The 24,174-nt window shown below is 34.3% G+C and overlaps 1 protein-coding gene across 1 annotated transcript; it reads left to right on the forward strand.

The window, feature by feature from the left end:
• The first annotated feature begins 3,569 nt into the window (after positions 1 to 3,569).
• LOC126969853 (ceramide glucosyltransferase) lies at positions 3,570 to 14,031 on the forward strand. Its single transcript, XM_050815430.1, has one exon. It carries the CDS (start codon positions 3,868 to 3,870, stop codon positions 5,059 to 5,061), a length of 1,194 nt encoding a protein of 397 aa, XP_050671387.1. The 5' UTR covers positions 3,570 to 3,867; the 3' UTR covers positions 5,062 to 14,031.
• The last annotated feature ends 10,143 nt before the right edge of the window (positions 14,032 to 24,174 follow it).

A 24,174-nucleotide genomic window follows, 5' to 3' on the forward strand; every position in this document is an offset into this window, starting at 1 on the left:
ATATCTATAATAAGTTTGACTTTTCAAATTTCAATAATGGATTCCCGCTCTTAAAAAAACATATCGGAACCAGGAATTGACTTTTTTTTTATTTTATGACCTGATAACTACCTTTAAGTCAAGTCTTTTACTATTATTATTATTTTTATGCTTTTCATTTCAGAGTTCACCAGACTCAATTTTAATAGATGACGCGGCGAACTAAGTTTTACCAAACAGTCAATGATAGAGCAGATTTATGATTTCCAAAATGAATACAAAGTGATTTATGCTGAATTCTTTATACATAAAGCAGATGTAAAGAAATATACGTAAGAAAAAAACAAATCTCAGAATCTGGCGTTACTGAAATTGAAATGAAAATTTAATATACGTTCACAAAAATCGTCACCTTTTTGCTCTTAATAGTGATTTTCATAAATATAACACTAGAAATAAGAGATTGCTTGTAACTAATTCAAGTAGGTTTTATAAGATACATAATAGCTTTAAGGGTAAATGTATACACTTTTATAATAAAGTCCCAGCCCCTGTTCAGGCATTATCTATAAATAGATTTAAAAATTTTATTAAAAAATGGCTTTGTAAATCCTATTACTCCACAGCTGAATATCTAAGTGATCAGACAGCCTGGGACAAGATTATGATGATTTTATAGCAATAGCAATAACAGTACAATATTGTATATTTTTTATTAAAAAGAGCGCAAAAAAAGAATGCTGGGAGAGTTTCTTGCACCGCTTCTTCTCTCTCAGAGCGCCATTTGTTTCCGAAGCGGTAGAAGTATCTGGTATATTAGAAATGACATCAAAAAGGATTCTAAAGGAATCAATTTTGAGAAAATAAATGCCTTTTATGCCATTTACTGTTAGGAAGGGCAATGTAAGACTGATGTCAGCTTAAGACGATGACTACGACGACAAACGACGCAATCCGAACTGATACGAGCATGTTTAGTTTTAATTTCTAAGAATATGGTTCACTTTTCAAAGGCACTCCGTGGGCTTCGGAGTTGAACGGGTTTCTTGGACCCCACATCAGATGTCAAACTTTGATCACGGGTGTCCCTCGATTTTCTAGGCTCCTGAATAAGTAGGTCATTTTCGGATCCCACGTGACTGATTAAAAAAATATTTCAAACCTTTATAATGCGTGTCGTTTTTATGGTTTTCGGGGTCCAATATCTAATAAAACCAAATATGTTGATCTTTTTCCGACCTCCTGCGACAGACGTCAAATTTAATCAGTAGTGTCGTTTTTATGATCTTCAGGGTTATAAATCCGAGTATGTGTTTTTTGACATTAATAGAATCCGTGGCTTTGTAGAAGCTTTTGGCTAATTTAAGTCATTACAATTTATTTAGATTAATAATTACTCTGTGACCACTAACGACTTCATAATTAGTAACTGGTCTTGACCTTGACGAATAAAATTATCTATTTGTTTAATATTTTCATAATTCCTACCGATCCAGTATCCACAAATCGATGGATAAACAGCATACGAAAGAGTCGCGGGGACGACAGCTGGACTCCTGCAAAAAGTACCCACGTGTGCTCGGATCATTAATATTTAAAAGACATAATATACTATGAAGGTGTACGAGAACTGCGAAGACTAAAAAAGGAGCACTACCACTTCGATTGATTTTAGAAAAGTACATGAACATTCGATGCTATCATATTTAAAAAATGCATGAGTCTACGTGGATGCATTATGCAACACAAAGCTGTATAAGAAGCAAAATCAAAGAGAAGGAATAAGTTTTACAAATATAAATAAATAGTAATGGAAATGGAAACGCGCCAAAAAGCTAACAATGACTGGGGCGCTGAATCTAGAACAGGTTGACAATTTCACCTATCTGGGGTCTAGTATCAGCAACAACGGGTCACGCGAGCTGGAAATCAGGCGTCGCATTGGAATGGCCAAAACTGAAATGTCTCAACTCCGAAAAATATTGCGTGACCGTAACATCTCACGTACAACCAAAATGAGGCTAGTCAACAGTCTCATTTTTTCCATCTTCAGCTATGGGGTTGAGACATGGACACTAAAGAAGGCCGACAGAGATCAGATTGATGCCTTTGACATGTGGTGCTGGAGGAACATGCTTTAAATCCCTTGGACAGCATTCCGCACCAACCAATCCATCCTTAGCACTCTGGGTGTAAAAACCAGACTCTCATCCATGTGCCTCCGTAGAATCTAAGAGTTCTTTGAACATACCGCCAGAAAAGATGGCCACAACCTTGAACAACTGTTGGTTACTGGGAAGGTAGATGGACGACGCTCCAGAGGTCGCAACCCTTTAAGATGGTCTGACCAAATCCACACATCTCTGTATACCGGACTTCATGACGCACTGAACGTAGCCAAAGACAGGTACAGATGGCGAACTATTGTTAAAAAATTGAATCCTCAGCAATAAGAAATACGACGCGAGGAGGAGGAGTAATGCAAATAAACTCTTGTAAAAATATTGGTATATACATTACAATAAAGTCTTGCTAACTAAGTTGTTTTTAATAAATTGTTGTGAATATTGTACTGAAAAAGTATTGTAAATCAGCAATTACAATTATTATTATTATAAATTATTACATTATTTTATTATGATTTTTTATCGATAAAAATCAAAAATTACTTTACAAAATTACCTTAACACCTTTACTTTCTTTACAATGATTTCTTTTTTGACGGGAGCAGCGCTATTGAAGTTAGCAGGATTTTAATTGAGCTTATATATGTAACAACCGATATTTGAAAAGAAGACAATGAATAATATCCACTTTTTCCAAAACTCACTATTTGACAGGAGCAAAGACGCCAGGATCTAGTTACGAATAAGGCAAATATAAGTATCATATACGGAAAAAATCACATCCGCCATCTTGGATCTCGAAAGAGATGTATAATACATAATATACTTAATTCTGTGTAAATTTCAACTGGTTACCTGTAGCGGCTAAAACACTAGGTATAGACTCCCGAGACAGACAGATAGATAAACAGACACTCAGTGCATAATATAAAGTTATAGCATCCCGTTGGTATCCTTTGGGTACGAACCCAAACAAAACCGAGTAGCTTCCGTATAAACCATAGACTTAAATACATTTTCAAGTAAACACATGTCTCAGTTTGGGTTCAAAATCGTCATCGTATTTGAATTCAGAACCTGCTAAAACCATTTATAATGTTCTTATTAATTAAAAAAAAAACAATTTATTAAATGTAATTATAAATTTAATTTTCAAAACTATACACACCAATTTTCTCCAATAATTAGTGTACTCAATCTAGACTTGGACCTACACAATCAAAATATTATAATATTATCCATAGTTCTGTGTAACATACCTAATTTTGTATATATGTGCAGCTATTGCGTTAAAAATTATCAAAATACGCTAACAAATGGCTGTACTTCTATATTTATCTTTCTATCTTTCCCATTAGAACAGTGGAGTTAGTTGGTGTGTCCCTATTACTCTAAAATTACAGAATTACTCTGTGGCAATAATCAGCATTCACTTCAGTACCTACTTCACTATTCGGCCAGATATGTCAGAACTCAGAATTCTCAGATGAGAGAAGCGAAACGTCGCGCAATGACGCTTGACGGGCGACGAAGTGTTTATAGAATTTGTTCGCACGATTTCGATTAATTTCATTGAAATATTTCAGCGTAGAAAATGTTGAGATAACGGGCAATACGCCATTATTCTGAGTTTTGAAAGTTTTTCTCGGTATAGATTATCAATTTTTGTGATATGATCGCCTTCTAGCGCACTGTTATATCCTCTAGAAACCAGTCGATATTATGTGGCCGGAACGCGAAAAAGACATTGGAATTTTAAAATATGATTCCCATGGTGTATACAGTGTATGGTTTTGCAATATTTTTCATTGTCGCGTGGGTGTGTTTGTGGTTAATTCATATAATGGCCCTTTCGTATTCAAAGTGGAAATTGCATCGGACTGTGGACCGGTTACCGCCCGAGCAACCTTACCCTGGTGTGTCAATTCTAAAGCCGTTGACTGGCGTCGACCCGAACCTGTTCTCTAACTTGGAGACGTTTTTCACCCTCGATTACCCCACATATGAGCTTTTGTTCTGTTTGGAGAGCGAGCACGATCCTGCGCTAATGTTAGTCAACAGTTTAATCCATAAATATCCGCAAGTTGAATCAAGAGTGTATATCGGAGGCATGAGAGTGGGTGTTAATCCAAAAATAAACAATATGCAGCCGGCGTTCTTAGGGGCGAGGTATCCCTTAATATTAGTAAGTGATTCTGGAATACGTATGAGAGATGATACATTGTTGGATATGGTGCAACATATGAAGGAAGACGTTGCAATTGTTCACCAAATGCCGTTCGCATATGACGCAGATGGTTTCGCAGCTGTGTACGAGAAGGTGTACTTCGGTACGGCGCAGGCGCGTATGTATATGGGGGCAGATTTCCTGGGCATTAATTGTCATGTTGGAATGTCGTCGCTAGTGAGACGATGCGCATTGGAGGAGGCAGGAGGCCTGGCAGCTTTTGGAGAGTATCTAGCTGAGGACTATTTCATGGCTAAGGCTGTTGTCTCTCGAGGTTGGCGAATGCGTGTTGCTTCGCTACCGGCCCTTCAGAACTCAGGATCAAAGTCAATAGGAGGGTTACAAGCACGGTTAAAACGCTGGGCAAGGCTACGGATAGCAATGATACCAACAACAGCATTATTAGAGCCATTGAGTGAGTGTTTGCCCCTGGGGGCTGGTGCTGCATGGGCTGCAGGACAGCTATTTGGTGCTGAGCCCCTTCCATTCTTTCTAGTGCATGTGCTTGTGTGGTTCCTTTCTGATTGGCTCATGCTCCGATCAGTACAAAATGGGTCACCTCCATTCACAAAAGTTGAGTTCTTACTGGCATGGGTGTGGAGTGAATGCTGTGCACCATTTGTGCTCGCTACAGCTGTATTAAAACCAGAGATATCATGGAGAACTCGTAACTATAAGCTGGATTGGGGAGGACGTGCCCATGAACTCAAACCCAAACTCAAATTCTGAGAGAGATCCCATTTATTATCAAAAGCTTTAATCTGTGGATACTATTGCCCGACCGCCTGAATACAATGTGAGTTTACAACATTAGTATTAAGTGTTTATTACACTGCTGTTTACTTTGAAATGCAATGTGGATAATTGTTATTCTTATTTTACAGTTTTGTATGTTTATAGATTAAAATATTTTAACTGTTGTACATCATGATTTCATGTAGCATTGGTCTGGCATATGTAGGAACAATTAAAACTTAAAGTAAAAGATACCAGAGGGATGAGGTTGGATAATTTTATCTCTAAAATTATCCAATAAGAATTGTAAACCAAGTTTAAAAACAATCTTTAAAGTGGTGAATGTTAAATAAATAGCAGTCATTTTGAAACTCTTTCTAATGCATACCCATTCTTCTCCCTCAAGTACCTTAAAATAAAATAATCTCTCTATGATTAGGTTAAAAATACACCCAACACATGAAGATGTAATAATAAAAAACCATCATATAGTATATATCACCTGGTTATGGTGCTATTGCCACTGTTCAAACATAGTTATAATGATATGTTTAAGCTAACATTACAATTTTTGTTTTCTGTGATATATTAATCTAATCTAGGTCCTGTTGTGTTAAAGAATAAGTTGGAATATACAAATTAATCCAAATAATCCTATCTGGAACAAGTGTCAAAATAATGAACATAGTTCTTCTTGGGTTAGTAATAATTCAGCTGATTAAGTATCCTTTTAAACCATTTTTTCTAATAATTTAATACTTTGCTATGATTAAAATATTAAAAGGATATAGGTGCAATCATTATATTGTTGCAGGTAGTAGAAATTATTACAGATGCAACAACTCATCCAGAATATTTACCAAATAAGTTTTACAACATTGTGAGGTCTATTTCAATATGTTGTGACTGAAGACTTCTGTTTACTTAAATAACAGTTGACAGCAAAAACTAGCAATACATCACAATACAAGTAAATCAGTTTACAGACATAATATATATATATACATATCTCATAATCCAAGATGCACCAAGGAGAAAGCCCTGCAACCTACTAGAATATGGTGTTAGGTGGTGATGGTCACTGAATATCTGGTTTTTCATAGCCTCATTTGTCTTCCAATTAAATAAAAAAGGAAAATTTATGAAAAATAAATGTTTACCTGTCTTATCATTTAGCCTTTCAGCTCCATGTCAATAATAGAGTTTTAATATAACATTTAATTACTATAGGATACAACTTTACTAGGTTTTTGTATTAAAAGGGAATACTTAGTACAACTTTCAGGTACTGTGTGCTTTGGATTGTATTAAAACTAATCTTATTTTTGCAACCATAACATACAAATATATTAAATAGTATATTGCAAGCTATATTGTAATTTTATTCTAAATTATTGAATCTAAGTCTGAATTGGGATCAAATTTCGGATTTTTTTGAACTGTAGCACCAAAAGACTATCTACTATTGATATCTTAGTTTAAGAATTAACAGACAGCAAGGCTCGTGACCAACAACATAAGAATTATTTGCAAAACAGAAACCACCAATGCATCTTGTATTGATAAAATTTTAGTATAAACCTAGTCATTGGAGAAAACTAACTAAAATGGTGGCATACTTGCAAATACAACAGTACAGTTAGCAAAAAAAAGAAATACTGCTGTTCAATCAACTTAAAGATTTTTTCTTATTACTTTAGTACTGATTTGTTTTGTATACTGTACTGCTACATGTGTGTGTATAAATAGCAATAAGTCGTGAGTAAGAAAGAATGATGAGAGACATCATTTTAGATTATTTTCTGTATTGATTCAGGTTAATGCTTTTGTTATTAAATTATTTAATTAACAAAAAGAAGAGTTCCCTAAAAGATATCTATATATGATATAACTTCAGAATTTGAAATGCGGTATCATTTACGCATTAAGTACATAGCGAAGAATTATTAAAAATTAAGTGCCATTCAACAATTCTTGGCGTGAATTACGCGTATTAAAGTCAATGGAATGTACAAACATCAGACAGATTGGTTTATGAGCAATCAAATTCAAAGTCTGTTTAGTCTAGTTTAAAATAAGTTTATTGCCAGATCATTGTCATAATATAAAGCAATTATCCGAGAGTAGTGTTATTGTTTGGCTAAGCAGAAAACCTTTTTTTCTCATATTGAAAATAGAAACGATATGAATAACTTTAATGTAGGTAAGTTAATAATTAAAATGAGCATGGGTATCAAATAAAGTTATGTTCTATGGCAATGTGAGAGTGATACTAATATAACTTTGTAAATTATGAAAGTACAATTACTATGTATTATTACACATTAGGATATTACTAGTACATAATATTTAGGCAACTTTAAACTGGTGTAGAATGTAATAATTGACATTGTCAATTAATGGGACTGTGCTGTCAGCAAAAGTCTAACGAAATACTTAAAGGGTATGTTCAGATATCCACTGCACAGTGCTATCACTGTAGAAAAATTCGTTCCGTTATGGACTGCCAGTATACTGCCGCAGTACCTCCGCGACGTCATAAATCGCCACCATATTCTACTGTGAGCACTGGCGTTTTTAAGGTAAGGTACTCGCAGTACTTTGATCACGTGATCAGGCAAAACCACTCGAGTGCCTTACGTTTTATAAAGAATACCTACAGTTTAATCCCAAATATTTTAATTCGACAGTACTCCAACAAGTTTTTTATTAATGAACTAGAAAACTTTAATACGCACCTGACAATATACAGGATTGCGTTCTGTTTTAAATAGTAACCAGTATAACTGGCTATAAAGGAACGGCTTCACAGTATACTAAACTGATGTCACACTCTACAGTGGTCGCAGTGCATATCGGAACATACCCTAAATAAATAACAATGTGTCAATAATATTTTTAAATCCTCTTAATTAAAAATATTGAATGATGTCAAAGAATTTTTTTCTCTTAAATATTGAGAGTTTTTGCTGAGACTACCTGATGTACAATTGAGGTGTTCTATTTTGTGGGTGTTGGTCATTCCTACCAGATTTCCGCTGCAAGTAAAAGTCTCTTAAAAATAATGGTCTTACAAGAGGGCAATGAATATGATACAACTTATACAGAAAAAAATAATTGTAATCTTATTTTAAGGCTGGTCAGAATCAAAGAATTCCATATAATATAAGCATAATATATACAGCTTATTCCTTTGTGATTATCACAATATTATATTGTAAACTTCATAAATACAATTGTATATGATTAAAATTACTTCTAATTAAAACATGTATGTGGTGAATACTACTATCATAATGAAATAAAGTGACTCAAGTCAAAATTGTCATGGGATTGTCACACCTATGGGCTATTGTGGTTAACTTATAGGCCATCTTAACATTAAGTTACAATACTAACTTTTAGTTTTATTGTGCAGTAGGGGTAATAAACTTTCTTAGAGTACCACGAAGGCTTTAAGAGTGATTCACATATTCTGATATTAAATTAACAGTTCTACATTGGCTAGTAGATTTGGCGGTGTAACAATGCTTCATAGCTCAAAAATATATTGATTGCAAACTTAAAAATTCTTGCATTACATTATAGTTGAGTAAAGTATTCCAGAAGGTGTAATACATATCCAATATCAGGTGTTTTGTTGTCTTCACTGGGTTTGAAAGAGAGATAATTACACTTTCTGGACTATGGACCTACAAATTGTTCTCGTGTGGCGGAAACAGTTCCAATCGACTGTCGCTTTGTTTAATTTAATGATTCTTAATTCCTTCGATTTTCTGGTGCACGTGTTTAGTATGAAGCCTTAAATTACAATAATTATTGAAGTGTACCCATTAAACGCGTCTATAAAGTATTCAAATGTCACTCCGTTCTAATTATTGTTTTGTGTACCAGCTGTGAAGGACGCGAATCATCGTGTCATAACTCATATTGAAAACTATTGTGTTCAGACGATAATGTGAACTTTTTGACTTAAGTTGCATTAAAAATATACCTAATTTGTTAAAGTAATACAGGCGACATATTGTAAGTACCTAACAGTAGTAGCTATCTTGATTTTCTATGGTATGGTACATATTAAAATGTTTATTGTGCGCAATTGTTTTGCTAAAAATATATCCGCAAAAAAACCGCTGTACTCTGACCTCGGCGATAATGTGTCATCTTATTACCTCAATAATTCTCGTAATAATTTTCTATGGTATGGTAGATATTAAAATGTTTACTTTGCGCAACTGTTTTGCAAAAATATTACTTAAATATAACTTCAAATATATCCGCAAATGTTTCCTCACTATTTTTCGTTAATGGTGATTCTAGCGATCATGACTAAGTAGGTACGTTTTGTTTTGAATGATTGACTTTCCTTACTTAAAATTTCCTTGAATGAATGATGCCAATAACATGGAATTAATTTATGATTTCATTGTATTAATTAGATCATAATATATGCGTCGAGACTAGGGACTATGACAGCTGTGAAAACTTCGAAAAAGATTGAGTTTAGAGTTAAACCTCTATTTTGAGCAACTCACGCACACTAACACAAAGTGTCATACAAATCGCCAGTGTAAGACGTAGCTTGTCACGCACACTAAACTATTAAACCTAGCCTGTTTTTATCGGTTGTCTAACAGTAAGACTCTATCGAGACGTATAAATTATCGAAGTGTCATAGATTTTAGGAAATGTACTTATTATTTGATTAAATACGAGATATTTAATATTTTGTCAAAATAAAATTGAAACATACAATCGGTCGTGTTACCTACGTGAATCACCAACTGAACGAATTACGTCACACCTACTTATAATACCGTTACCTTAGTGTAGTTTGATTATTGTGAACAATATAGAAGTGACGCGGACGTCATGAACAGCTGATGGCGTGTATTGAAGCACAAGATTTTGTATAAAAATGTCATGTGAACCTTTATTTCCTGCCGAAATATTTGGGTCGAAAATTTCGGACATAATCAAACGGTTACTCAAAATGAGTTTTGATGACTATTATTGCATTTAATATCTATAATACGTATAGTCAGGCAGATACAGTATCTCTTGAAGTCACCGAAATATCTCGATTGCATTATCATCAAATATTTATTTGTTCAAGTGTCTGACAAGTGGAATGGATTCAATAAATATCGACCGCTTAAGCTCTTATCTCTGTTATAATCCGAAGAATATTCCAACAAAATTTCTTATCTTCGATTCTATAGTTGCAACAGTATCTATCGTTTGTTAGCAGTCCAATGTTGAGATGGCCTCGGCTTTGTGTAAATTACGGTGAAATATGCACTGAAATTTCAATATTTAGAAATCTCTTTGAAAGTGAAGTTTTGTGATTGAAAACGTAGTTACTGGTGCATTACGCTGAGAGTCCAAGTTCGTTATCTTCCGATCTTTTTTAATGATTTATCTACACACATGCTTTAAATCCCCTTATAATGATTCTAAAACAGTTAGCTTATTGCCAACATTAAAACACCCAATGTCCTAATAACCATTACATCATCCAATCGAGTGTTGTAATGAAATTCAGTACAACATTATACCATCCGTTTTCATAATAACACTCCTTTGGATGATATTATCGTTACTAGGACTGGCTTTTTTAAGGTTAGCAGTAAGCTAACTATTTCAGAATCTTTTACAGAGGATTCATATTCTGGGTGTAGATAAAGTCTTGTATGCAACTGTTAATAATTAGGTATTAAAACACTCATGTCATAATAAACCCACATTCGTGTTAATACCCCTTATTACACAACAGTTGCATAAAAAACTGTAATTACTCTATATTGATTCTGATATGAACAGAAAGAATAATAATTTGCATAAGGAAAAGTCTTAAGTATGATTTACTACTTTTAAAAGGTATATTTGTAATTTTTAAGTAAACAGTCGCTCATTACAATCTGTTGAGTATCAGTGGGCGACCGACGCGAGGCATCTGTTACCTCCACCCTGTGTATTAATAGGAATAGTAAAGGCCTTCGCACACCGGGACGGCATGACAAGGGATTTAAATTTTAACAATGGACATTCATACTTATGAATATTCAAATAAGACATAAATTTCCTATGCCTTAAAATGATCCCTTGGCATCGAAATTGGCATTTCATTCCACGTCATTGAAAGATGCGCCATGGACTCCCGCGGCGGGATACCGTGGCGTACCTACTGCGGTACGCACTTATGCTGTGACATACCGCGGAGTCAGGCGGGGGTTACCATTTTAAAACTGAGGCACACCAACACCTTATCAAACGCAACTGAAGACAAAATGTGCATCGGACAGCAGGATATCCCGGGGCATGCCGCACGTTGTGACATGCCGTGGCAAGACGCTGGAATCCCGCGGTATCTCAGCGGCTAGTGTGACGGCAAAATCCTTTACCATCCCGTCCTGGTCTGCGTAGGCCTTAAGTCTACAGACTACTAAATTAAACGACTCGTACAGCCTATTAGTTTCGGTAATTTGGGGCTAGGCACTTTGTGTCAAATATATCAATAAATGTCATTATTATTATAGAAACCATGAGGTATACCTACATACCAAACAGGCCAGCTTAGTCATTTCATAATGAATATTACTTACGTAAATTGCGGTAACTATTAAGTATCGATTACTTTATAACATGATAACCTGGTTAGTATAATCTGTCTGAACACAATATTTTAATTGGTACAAAATCTTATCATCTGCGTCAATTTTTAGTGTAACAAAACAACTTAGAATGGCTTCTTCCAAAACATTGTAAATTTAGTTTTGTCTTTGGCGCTCGAATTCGAAATTTAAAAATCGAATTTTAATGGAACCCAGTATAAAATTCTGCGTTTGTGGCCAGCAACTATAATAACTAACCGACATTACAACTTACAGTTACTGAATATTGTATAATAATTAATAACCTAGTACATTATATGTAATAGTTATTTATGATACTTGTTATGAAAGTTGGTTTTTACGAACGGGAAGACGAATATTAGGGTACTTACTGTAGTCAGTTTGTAAGTACCAATTTTCGCACGTGTGTCAAACGTTTTTCAACACATTTGCAAAGAAAAAAATGGCGCGCATTTCAAAATGGCTCCCGTGCGCTTCGTGCAATTTAGAACTATGTGAATTTTAGTTTTCTTTTTACTATTAATGTGAGAAAATGTATCGAGTAAAAGTTCCAACGAGGTTCGATAATCCAGGATATTTATTCTCTTAAAGTGAAAATCCTTAGTGGAATTCTCATGTACTTTTATGGAACTAATAAAGCCGTTAAGCACGGCGTTATTAAACAGAATCCGTTGTTTGTACGGAACAGTGTGGGTACATACAGAAGGCCTACCATCAACTTTTAATAAGCGATTCAATTCCGATGCAGTTCAGTTTAGGTCTTCAATTGAATCGCAATAACAGTTCATGGTAGGCCCGCTGGTCTCGTAAATGCATCTTTTCGACATATGTGTTGAAAACAATATTAACAGTATACTTTTGTTTACTTGAGTCACTTTAGCGGAATATATTGTCGTCACTATTTGCCGATATAATGATTTTAAGGAAGGAAGACTCAAATGGTTGCTGTATTGTTAAAGTCATCTTATCCTATTCAAAAGTGTTTTCCCTGTGTATCAACATAATAATTTAATTTATCGCTGTACATATTATACAAAGATTCTACGTTAGTTTTAAAATAATTGTGAACACTGTGATTGTTTTGAAGAGATTTAAGTTAAGATTTTGTAATAGCAGCTGTATTATTAAGTCTGTAGATGCGCAAATTGTTTATATATTTTTTAATTTATTTTATTATAAAGAACGATGTTTATTTTCGAAGCGTGATTTTTTTTAATGCAGATGTTCGCAATTTACAACATTTTTGTAAAATACCTTGACATTGTGTTCGTTGAAGAATGCTTTTAAGAAGTTTATTTTATATATTTTAGTATGGTATCGTGTACTTGCCGTAGATTGTTATCAGATCGGAGATGTATTGTCACAGACTAAAAAGTGTTTCACATATGGTTGTCCGTGATAATTGATTAGAATTTGCAACTTTACAGGAATCACACAGACGTACCTTGGCAAGCGAATCACACCTGAAGGCCTACCATAAACTTTTAATTAAGCGATTCAATTCCGATGCTTTTCAGTTTAGGTACCTAAACAGAATCGCTAAGATTCGTACCATGAAGTGCTTATAACTGAATGGCGTTTGAGCCGTTTTTGGAAGATCTAATAAAAGAAATTTGTCTGTGGTCCGCGATGTGTGAAAGAGATGACGCTGTACAGTCGTTGCACACATCTGTCTCTCTTACTCAAATCAGAAATTTGTCTGTGGTCTGCGATGTGAGAAAGAAATGACGCTGTACAGTCGTTGCACACAACTATCTCTCTTACTCAAACCATATGCGATACGTTTCGAAACCGCTCACTTTGACACATAAGCTTTCCAGTTTAGGTTGTAATATTACTTCATGGTACGAATGAATGAACGAACTAAAATAGTTTGCGATTCAATTTCCGACTTGATTTGACGTCAATCTAAATTGGATAGCTGTAATGACGTCGTGGTTTGAAATAGCAAAACAATTCATTTTAGGTCGTCAATTGAGTCGGAATAACAGTTCATGGTAGGCCCGCTGGTCCTTAAAATAGATATAGATTCTCACTTTTATGCGTGATAGCTACCTCAAACGGATGCTATGACCAGTATACGGAAACACTTGCATTACCCTGCATTTGCGTAAGTCATACAATTTAATCACGATCTCAAGTAACGCGACAGTCGACCAGTTTCCTTATTGAATGTAAGGCCATCCGCCATTTTATAAAACTTGTTTTATTTTTAATATCAGCTGATTGGTTCCCGGCGTAATCGTTCTGAATAACAAAGAGTATTTGTTACGAAATGGGATGCAAATGAACAATGTCCCAATTTGGAGTGAATAAATATTTGAAATTATGAGATTTTTTATTTGTTAAATACCTGGTAATAATCGTAACCATAATATATAGGTATTTATGTCACACAGGTAACCAAATACGGAAATGCTCTAGGGAATGTAGAAAGAAAGAAACTCAGTATTCCTTAGTCCGAAATTTATTTGCTGCCTAAAAAGGAATTTCCTATGCATTGTTTTCATGCGCGCGACTCGTCACGTTGTTATGGAAATATTGCATATTTCGTTAGATTGATACAGATAAGTAACAATATCTAAATCTATAAATTGCCTCACTGAGAAAAGAGATCTGCAAAATTCGTCTGAAATACTTATAATGCGGATCGCCGAATACAGTTTCTGGAACTTTTAACACTAACTACATTTAAGGTCTTCACAGACTTATTATCTCAGTACTAAAAAAAAAAGAATAAAGGTGCTCAAACATTAGATAACACTCTAGTGGCCCTCAAATATTGTCATTTATATATCATCAAGGCTTGTGATCCTCATTAATTTTCATTGAGAAAGAAGTAACGTTAGAAGTCCTCGACAATTTCATCTCGTATATATATGTTGAACTTGAAAATTTGTTATTCTTATTTAAGTGTAGTGATGTCCAACACTCAAAGATACTATAGAGTTGAGAAACAGAGACATACTAGGCAAAATGCAATACTAGGAACAACCACAGGTATAACTGTAACTCAAAAGTAACAGCGACAAATATCTGTTACAAAATCCTCTATCTCGCTTGTCACTGTGATTTCTAATATCTTGTCACAGTGACAACCGGTGATATTTTAATACCTGTGACGATAAATACGTATCAGCCCTAACATGATTCATTAATAACTATGAACATCCATATTGCTTTATATCTTCAAGCTACTTACCTTTACTAGTATCGATACTTCAGACCATAATTACAAAAATATTGAATTATGTACACTTGAGATATGCTGATTAAATTATATAAGTTCTTAATGACCTTTGGAGTAAGTACAGTCACTAGAGAGCGGGGTTGCAGCCACCAACAATGTGTTGGGCGTGAACAAAGAAAAATATTTCTTAAAAAGTTCCGAAAGAAAAAAACATTTCTACGAAGGAGATTTAGACTTAAATTAGAGCACCTTTTCAAAGATGACATTGACATTATACCTAGTTAGCCTGCATTATGGAAAATAGTTCGAAAAACTGGATTTCATTTACCTGTCCGCCTGGATCACTCTTATCATCAATCAATCAATTCATATAATAAAAACGTAGCTGGTGTTTGTCTGTACATGGAGGATATATAAGAAATACTATTATATTATGATGATATGATTTTTAGAATTCTTGTCTGTACGTTTGTGCACGCTAATCTCAGTAACGGCTTAACGGATTGGAATGCAGTTTTCACTGATGCGGTGCGGTTTGCTCCACATAAGATTTAGTGTTTGTTTCATTTCAATCAAAATAAATAAAAAAGTTCTATCAATCTAATGAATCACATATAATTTAAAATGCAATAAAATAACCGATCTGTTGAATTAAAACTTTTTAATCTCATAATATATAAGCTGCTGTATCTAGATAGCTGGACCGTAATTGCAAAATATTTTGATTTTCTCTGTATTAAACACTTACTAATTTAATTCTAAATTTGAAGCTTCTATGTTTTTAGAAGTGTCTTAAACTTTTGATGCTTGGTCAGTCAGTGAGTGACATAATAAAAAAACTTTGACTATTGTAGTTATTATTTTTAAACTACTGGCTCAAATTTCAAATATACCGTGTTTATACAAATGCTGCTTGGTTACTGTGAATTAGTAAGTACTTTTATTTTTATCCACAACGAAGTTGAAAAGTAAGATTGGATACTTAAGCAAGTGTATGACTTGCTTTGGGAACCATGAAGGAACCTTCATGGACTACCGAGATGCCATTATTAAGTTTTTTTAACTCCGTAACTACCATCCTCAAGCCTAGGTATGCTAACTGCTTTGATTCAGATCTATCGAACTGATATGCTCAGTTTTTTGGGGTTCAGACCTAATTTTATCTTTGATGCCTTTTAGATGTTCACTTTGGGCTTAGGAAATAAGATGCTTTAGCTCTTAGTTTGCTGAAGTCATTATAAACTTCGTTGCACCTGGTACGTCTCCATCTGGCATGAAGTTTTTAGTTTACTCAAATGCGAGCTACAAGACCCACGAAACGATAACTTGCAAACAATTTGTTTTATTATTCATTCAATAATTTCGTAGGTAGGTATGTAATATTACTCCTAATATGTGCAAAGGAAACCCATTGATACGTCCTGTACGTGCCATGTCTAATGTTTAAATATACATTAATATTCATATCTTCTCTTCGTTTTACTGCTTATTATGTATAGAATATATACAATAGCTAATCCATGTCTGTAAGACACGTACTTATCTATGAGTTTGCACCAAGGAACAACATGCAATGTATGGAAACTTGTCATACGAAACCAATCACACATCTTGTCTTCAAGAAAAGATCTGCGTGCGAACGTAATTTAAGACATTACGTTCGCACTCAAGAACATTAGGTAAAACCCTTATCGGATTTCATGATTTGTTGTGTGTTCGCACTGATCAAAAATATGAACTTTTACCTGTTTATCTATTGATTTGTCAAATCTGACGTTTCTGTGAAGCTTTGTTTCGCTCTTTTTACAATATTATTAACTGAACACGTAAATTGCTTATCAGTTGAAGCGCTACAATAATGGGCATACATTATTGGCTTAGCTTTTTTTTATGGACGTTCAGTTGATGGTAATTGATACGCACTGCCCATTACAATGCAGTGCCGGTCAGGCTTATTGAAAAACCCAAAAATTCTGAGCGGCACTTCAACTGCGCTCGTCACCTTGTAATACCCATAATCTAGCTGGCATCCTGTGCAAAGGAGCCTCCCACTGGTAAAAAGTAAAAGCTTGGGTTGACGATAGATTGCGCACCGAAAATTTCATGCATTTATTCCGTGTTATGCATACTTGTACTTTGTTTAAAAAAAAAAAGAAAAAAGAATGACGTGTTATCAATGTAATCTAGCTGTAATATAACTGAGATCAGTGATTTAATCAAAAACAGAATAGGACCTAAAATACTTCCTTGAGGAACTCAGAAGAAGGTATTCTTCTGATCCTCGCTGATATCATCGCCTATCCTCACATATTGGGTACGCTCTTCAAGATAGGTTGTAAATAGTCTCAACTGAGTACCTAAGAGGTGTAAGACGCCTATAGTTTCAAGCTTGCGCAATAGAATAGGGACCGAAACTGAGTCAAATGCTTTGGCAAGATCCAGGAAGATTCCCAAGGTGTGGTTACTGATGATATAACGCACCGGCAGTCGATACTTTTGCCCTGGATTCAAACTGCGTCTTAGCCAATATAGATTTGTCCTCCAAGTATTTAAATAGTCGCTTGTTTATAATTTTTTCTAGTATTTTTGAAAAAGATGGCAGCAAAGAAATAATTCTATAGTTTGTCACTACATTTTTACTACCAGATTTATAAACAGGCACGACAGCAGCTTTTTTTAGAGACTTGGGAAAATCTCCTGTGCGGAAACATATTGCGTTTTAAAAATATGTATATAAAATATAACGGTGTTATTAAAATGTGTCTGAATTGTTAAACAATTGTGTTTGATATACTATTCTATCCAACATACCGCTTCAGTTGTTATTTCGATTCTACCATCCTATTCTTTTTTAAATTATCAGTTAAGAAATACGTCTCTTATAGGCTGCAATTCCTATGTCATCTTTACAAATTTGCGACATGGTTCTAGATGCTATTTTCATCTTCCGAGACAAAGTCTTTTGGTTTCGGACAGAATTTTTTCGAATTCTTTCCCGTATTGCTTTAACCACCTTTTTCGTACGAACACTACGCGGACGGCCAGATCTTTTTCTGTCACAAACAGAGGATATCTCATTGTAACTATTAATAGGCTGGTACATAAACATTTTACTAATACCAAGCGTATGGAGAGTTTCAAAAATTGAATTTTGAATTCCATACCTACTTTGTGTAATGCAATCACAGCGATTCGATACTCTCTATCACCCCATTCCATTTTAATATCGCAAAATATTGTACAATGTATTTGCGCAAACATGAGAAAACTCAATGAACAATCATATAAAATTACAGATTCCAAATTCAAATGTAATATTTTGTTTATTTTTAATTGTAACAGTATTTATGGCCAGACTAAGTATATTGTATAACATGTTTTACTTCCGCCAGTCTTATGCACACACTCTATTTTTTTTGTAATAGTCTTAGAGTAATGAAACTGTGACAGTTTTTTATGAACAGTTAACGTTATGTTAAACGTTTATCAGAGACAACCTTGCCCTTAATATGATATCAATATCAAACAAGGTTTAACTGTTTATAACAAGGACTTAAACTCCTCATATTGCGTTTGTTACTTTGATAACGTAATAACATTCATAAAATTATAACTAATAATAGTACCTTCTTTCTTTTTAATAGAACCTCTCTATGTCGACCAGAGATAAATGCTTTTAGCACGAGATGCTGACTACATGGATGCCGGCTACGCGTTTGGCGGCTACATGGATTCCGGCTACGTGGATGATGGCTACATGGATGCCGGCTACGTGGATGCCAGCAACATGGATGCCGACTGCATGGATGCCGGCTACATGAATGCCGGCTACATGGATTCCGGCTTCATAGATACCAGCAACATTGAAGCCCGCTACATGGATGCAAGCAAAATGGATGCCGTGCGAGTTTCACCATTATGATTGGAATTTCAGTACAACAGACATAATACGTCCTTATTATTTGATCGCATATAAGGAAGCTGTAGTGAATTATACCATGAAGTGAAGCTTACCTACAGGAGTAAGCTACGCTTCAGAGGATAGTGAGACGTATAGATATAGAAGCGACTTGCGTCGACACTCTGGCTCCTTCTCATGTCCAAGTTACGTCAGTTGGTGCTGGTGCTGCTGCTTCGACTGCCAAAGACAGCAAGCGTCGCAAAAATGTCGGACTCAGAGAGCCGTTGATCTTTGGGCCGTTTGGTGTCGAGATACTTGGCCCATGGGTTCCAAAGACGCGGAGAATGTACAAAATACTATCTTCGCGCCTCAATAAGTTTAATGCTTCCAGTATTCTTCGTAAGCTTCCACGTAATGATAGGTTTAATGTTATGTAGCCATAGTATTGTTAATATGGTTATAAGATTTGTTTTGTTTGTTAATATACATCTTAGAGGATAGTTGAATAAAATATTTAATATTATTAAAAAAGTGGATCAATGTTTAACAAATAAAATAACAAATTCCATTTGATTTCCAAACTAATTTTATTCTATGAAGAGCGTGTTTTGTAAGTTAACCGCAAGCTCGTACCACCTCGTACTCTGCTGATCACTCGTGAAGTCTGCAAGTCTGATAGTTAATGTTAGAATTGAAATTATTTCTCGCACTTTGATGCTCAATTACATCTTTGGAATCAATCTGCACTCTTACTAATTAACGCAATTCGTTGACAGCGTTCTAGTTTGCTTGTGGCGCGATAGGTGGCGATAGTCCTAAGCGCAGCTGCAGTGGCGAACGGCGGGATGACATATCGCAGAAGGCAGCGGACGCGGACATAGCAACAGTGAAATTAATTTTCTTGCCTTTTCTATAGCATCTTAAAATTATAGCTGGTCTTACTAGCCTGCCAGATGGAAATCCCGTGAAGTATTATCACCCTTCTGTATTATGTAGAAAAGGAGGACAAACGAGCGTACGGGTCACCTGGTGTTAAGTGATCACTGCCGCCCACATAATCTTGAAACACCAGAGCAATTACAAGAGCGTTGCCGGCCATTAAGGAAGGTGTGTGCGCTTTTTTTTTGAAGGTACCCATGTCGTATCGTCCGGGAAACACCGCACAAGGAAGCTCAACCCATACGTTTGCCGTACGTGGAAGAAAGTTCCTTGAAAATCGCACTGTGGAGGACCGCCACACATCCAGATGTTGGGGATGATATTCTAATTTGTGGCGTGTCGTGCGAAGGTGGAATTCGGCGGCGGGAATCGAAATGCGATAAAACCGTGTATACTTTTTTAAAGGGCTGGCAACGGTCTTGTGAGTCCTCTGGTATTACAGGAGAATGACCCGTACGCTCGTTTGTCCTCTTTTAAAAAAAAAGCAAGTACAATAACATAGTAGATAAAAACCGAATAAAACACATGTTTCGAGGTCAGATTGAGTGCGCATGTACCTACGTAGGTATCTACATTCTCTTTATTATCTCAATTCATTAATGTATTGTAAGTACCAATTAAAACATTTTGTGCCTCAAATAATGAATTGGATATAAGTACTACCAATCTATTGAAAATGTCGTTTTTCTGTTGAAAATTACTTGTTACATTAATTAACATTATCAAGAATTACTTACATAGAAAACTATGTTAATTTTTTTTGTATAAAATATTTCAATTGAGAATACATTGGAAATGTCAAATTTTGTTAGATCGATTTGATTCAGAGAGAAAAGATGTTTTTTCCTCCAACAATTTGTCGCATAGATATTGACTAGGGCTGCGTTTAGAAAGAGCATTTAACAGCAAAGAATGTTTGTGGGATAAAACTGAGGAAGCGTTCAAATATAAAATTTTGCGAAGAAATAAATACATTGAACGATAGCACTACAACAAATTGACTGAACCTCCGAGATGGTCTCGCGTTATCATGGAGAAATAATGGTAAAGATCGATTCATTAGTCGGGGCTGTTTCACTAATAGTTTTGCTATCATTGTTCGGAGTTCGGCTCAGTAGACATCTGCCGTTATTGCATAACCAGATCGGAGAAAGCTATAGTAAATAATACCATTTTGCAAATGAGTCAATATTGCTGGTTAGGTCACGGTAAACCATGCCGCTAATTCCTGGGGAGTTTCGCTCGGATCGTCTTCCACCATCTCTTTCAATTCCAATGAATTGTGTCCAATTCCAATGAATTTCCAATGAATGACCTCAAACAGTTAAATAAATAACAATTTATTTAACTGTTTGAGTGGTCTTCCACGTGGTTCGTTCTTCAAATCAAAGTTTCCATCACGAAAGCGCTTTAACCAAAATCGCACGGTGCGTTCATTAGCAGTCCCCTCTCCAAACTCAACATTAATATTGTGAGCTGTTTCTGCCGCGTTAGTTGCGCGTCGGAACTCGTATTCATAAATCACTCGAATGTTCGAAGTATCCATCTTTCTTGTCTAAGCTTATTAAAAAAACAACTGAAAGTTGATAATCGAATGTTGCACATTTTTTAAAAGAAGAACTATATAGGTTGGTACCATATGAAAAAAGTTTCACTCAAAAATCTCAAACCATGACAGTTCTGTGTCAATTCGAAATACCTATTACATTAAAATGGCAATTTCATACTGTTATGTTTTATTAAAACAATATAACGTCATAAAAACTAAAAGAATTTTTATTTGAAGCAGAACTATAATTAAATTTTATTATAAACTGACGCAAATAGCCGGCGTTTTCAATCTGATATAAAGCTTATAAAATAATGAATTAAAAGAACCGACGGATAATCTTAATTGAATGAGTATTAAGTTCCTATCCAGTAATTGTAATTTGATACACATAAATTAAAAAATAATACTATATTTATCTGTTGTTAATTTGACAATCATTTTTAACAAAAGATAAAACTTTGTGTATTTTTGTTATTGGGCATTTTTGTTGAAAAAATAGATGCTCCCTTAACCCGATAGCATAGCAACAATTATATTTTCGAGTTGGTAAATAGTTATTACCGCTACACCTCTGTTAGTTGATAATATTTCCGATAACAATTATAATTGATAATGTTGTATGGGTTGGTTCGTGTAAAATCATGCACAGAGCATGGCGATAGAAATATGGCTGGACGAAGTCCACGTGATAATATACCGTTATATTTCGTCTTTCATAGACTTGTAGCTTATGTTTCATAACATAAAATGACATTCTATGTAATATGTATAGAACATCATTGCACACTCAGCCCCAACTTGACTGCTGAACATAGTGACAGATAACAGATTACTTTGTTTCATCGTTCAATCCTCAGCTGTAAGAACAAATTATATTAACAAGATATTAACAATACAAATATTTTTTAATCATTGTCCGCCATAGTTTATTATTAGTTTATAAGTATTTGTATATATTTAAGCCGACTTAATCAATATTATTTTTTTATTGTTTTGGGATACTTTTTTGAAGTCGGTTGTTTTCTTGTTAATTTTTATTAGTATAGATAGTTATTTAATAAAATGTACGGAACCAACTGGCGCTACTACTACTATAATACAATCACGCGATCTTTTACATCATATTTTAAGGCTGAGGACCGAGCCAACGGCCTTGAGGAATCAAACGGAGCTAGGTTACCTCTCTCGCACAAGAACGCCATAGTTTTAATTCAAAATTAGATGCATTTTTAATTTATTGCAAACATAGTACAATTTTCTTTACAAAAATAATAAAACTATGTGATGTTAAATAGTATTGGTAAACAGTTAATATTTTTCATACAATTTTTATCTTCGATTGAATATAAGCATGGCTCCAATTGTAAGAGTAGGTATGGCATACTTTGGTGATTTTTTTTGCAATGTCTAATAAATATAGAAATGTAAAGAAAAAATTATTTTTCTTCTCATATTCTGTAGACATAAAATTATTATTGAAGTAAAACTTCTTTAGGCGCGACTTGGGGGTGGGTAACTCAGAATTTTTTTCTGACGGAAATAACATTCGGTACAAAAGTCAATTGAAATAATTTTTTAAGCCATTATAATTTAATGGTTTTAAAAAATATATATAAATACGACTGCATTGATATATAAGTTTACAGAAATTTTCTGACATTTGCGACATTCGCTATTTTGTTTTTGGTTTCTTCGCCCATTATTAGGAGAGGCAAAGGGCTCAAGCCCATTCAGCCATATTTGTTAATGAATTTAATAACAACATCATATTGATATGTGCTAATAATAATTTAACCTTCAATTTCTTATTATCAATTATTTTATTTAATGAGTGAAAATTTTAAAATGTGTTAATTACTATTCGCACATTTTAAAATTTTACTGTAATAAATTATAAATAGAAAAATAAAAAAATATTATTCTGTCAAATAAAGTGGCGGAATCCCGGGAACATTTTACTCTTTCATCAACAAGAATAAAAGAGAAAATAAAGAACCTGATAATGACTTGACCTGTAAAGTAAGTGTTTATTTTCTGATGAATAATAGTATCAAAACATAACATTATAGCTATATATATATATATAAAATCTCACTTGTTAAATTAATAATATTAATATATATTAATAAAGGCATTTTTTTATTTTAGGTAGAGAAGATGCCAACTTTGCTCGAAGATGTACTTAGTTATGTCGTCAGCGTTTCCGAGAAAAAAAATCTAACAATGTTCCTAGCTCTTCAATAATACGTGAGTGCATAATTGGTAATACGGCTTCATTTAATGTAGGTATATATATTTATATATCTGTTAAATATTCCTAAAGTTAATTATTATTAAGTTTTACTTTAATCGCGCGTAAAGGTTATACACAAATACTTTTTTGTGTTAAAGATTTTCTTTATGTAAACCGTTAAGAAATTATGCGCTATTTTGGCGATATCTCGGGATCGGCCTTAACGTGTCACGTTTTATGAATGGAACATTACTATCTATATTTAAGTATCAACTTTGCTAGATCGTATCATTGATTCATCACGATAAACTCATCAGATAATCATTGAAAATCCCCGAATTGACGCACTTGAGAAATTCGAGTACTTACATGAATCACTGCGTGTTCTCAGAATACGTATTCATTTACGTATTGATAAGATAGTCCGATGACATCAGCGAACATTTCATTGTTAAAATGACGGAATATTAGGCATTTATTTCTCAAAATTGATTCATTTAGAATTCTTTTTGATGTAATTTCTAACGCTTCGGAAACAAATAGAGCTCTAAGAGAGAAGAAGCGGGTCAAGAAACTCCCCCAGCATTCTTTTTTGCGCTCTTTTTAATGAAATATACAATATTATACCTACTGTCACTGTAACTGTACTGTGTACTG

This window comes from Leptidea sinapis, chromosome 19 (genome assembly GCF_905404315.1).
Source record: "Leptidea sinapis chromosome 19, ilLepSina1.1, whole genome shotgun sequence".
Classification (NCBI taxonomy): Eukaryota; Metazoa; Arthropoda; class Insecta; order Lepidoptera; family Pieridae; genus Leptidea; species Leptidea sinapis.

What these genes read in the sequence shown, in the direction of transcription:
- LOC126969853 (XM_050815430.1), top strand. Translation starts at nt 3,868, where the DNA reads ATGATTCCCATGGTGTATACAGTGTATGGTTTTGCAATATTTTTCATT.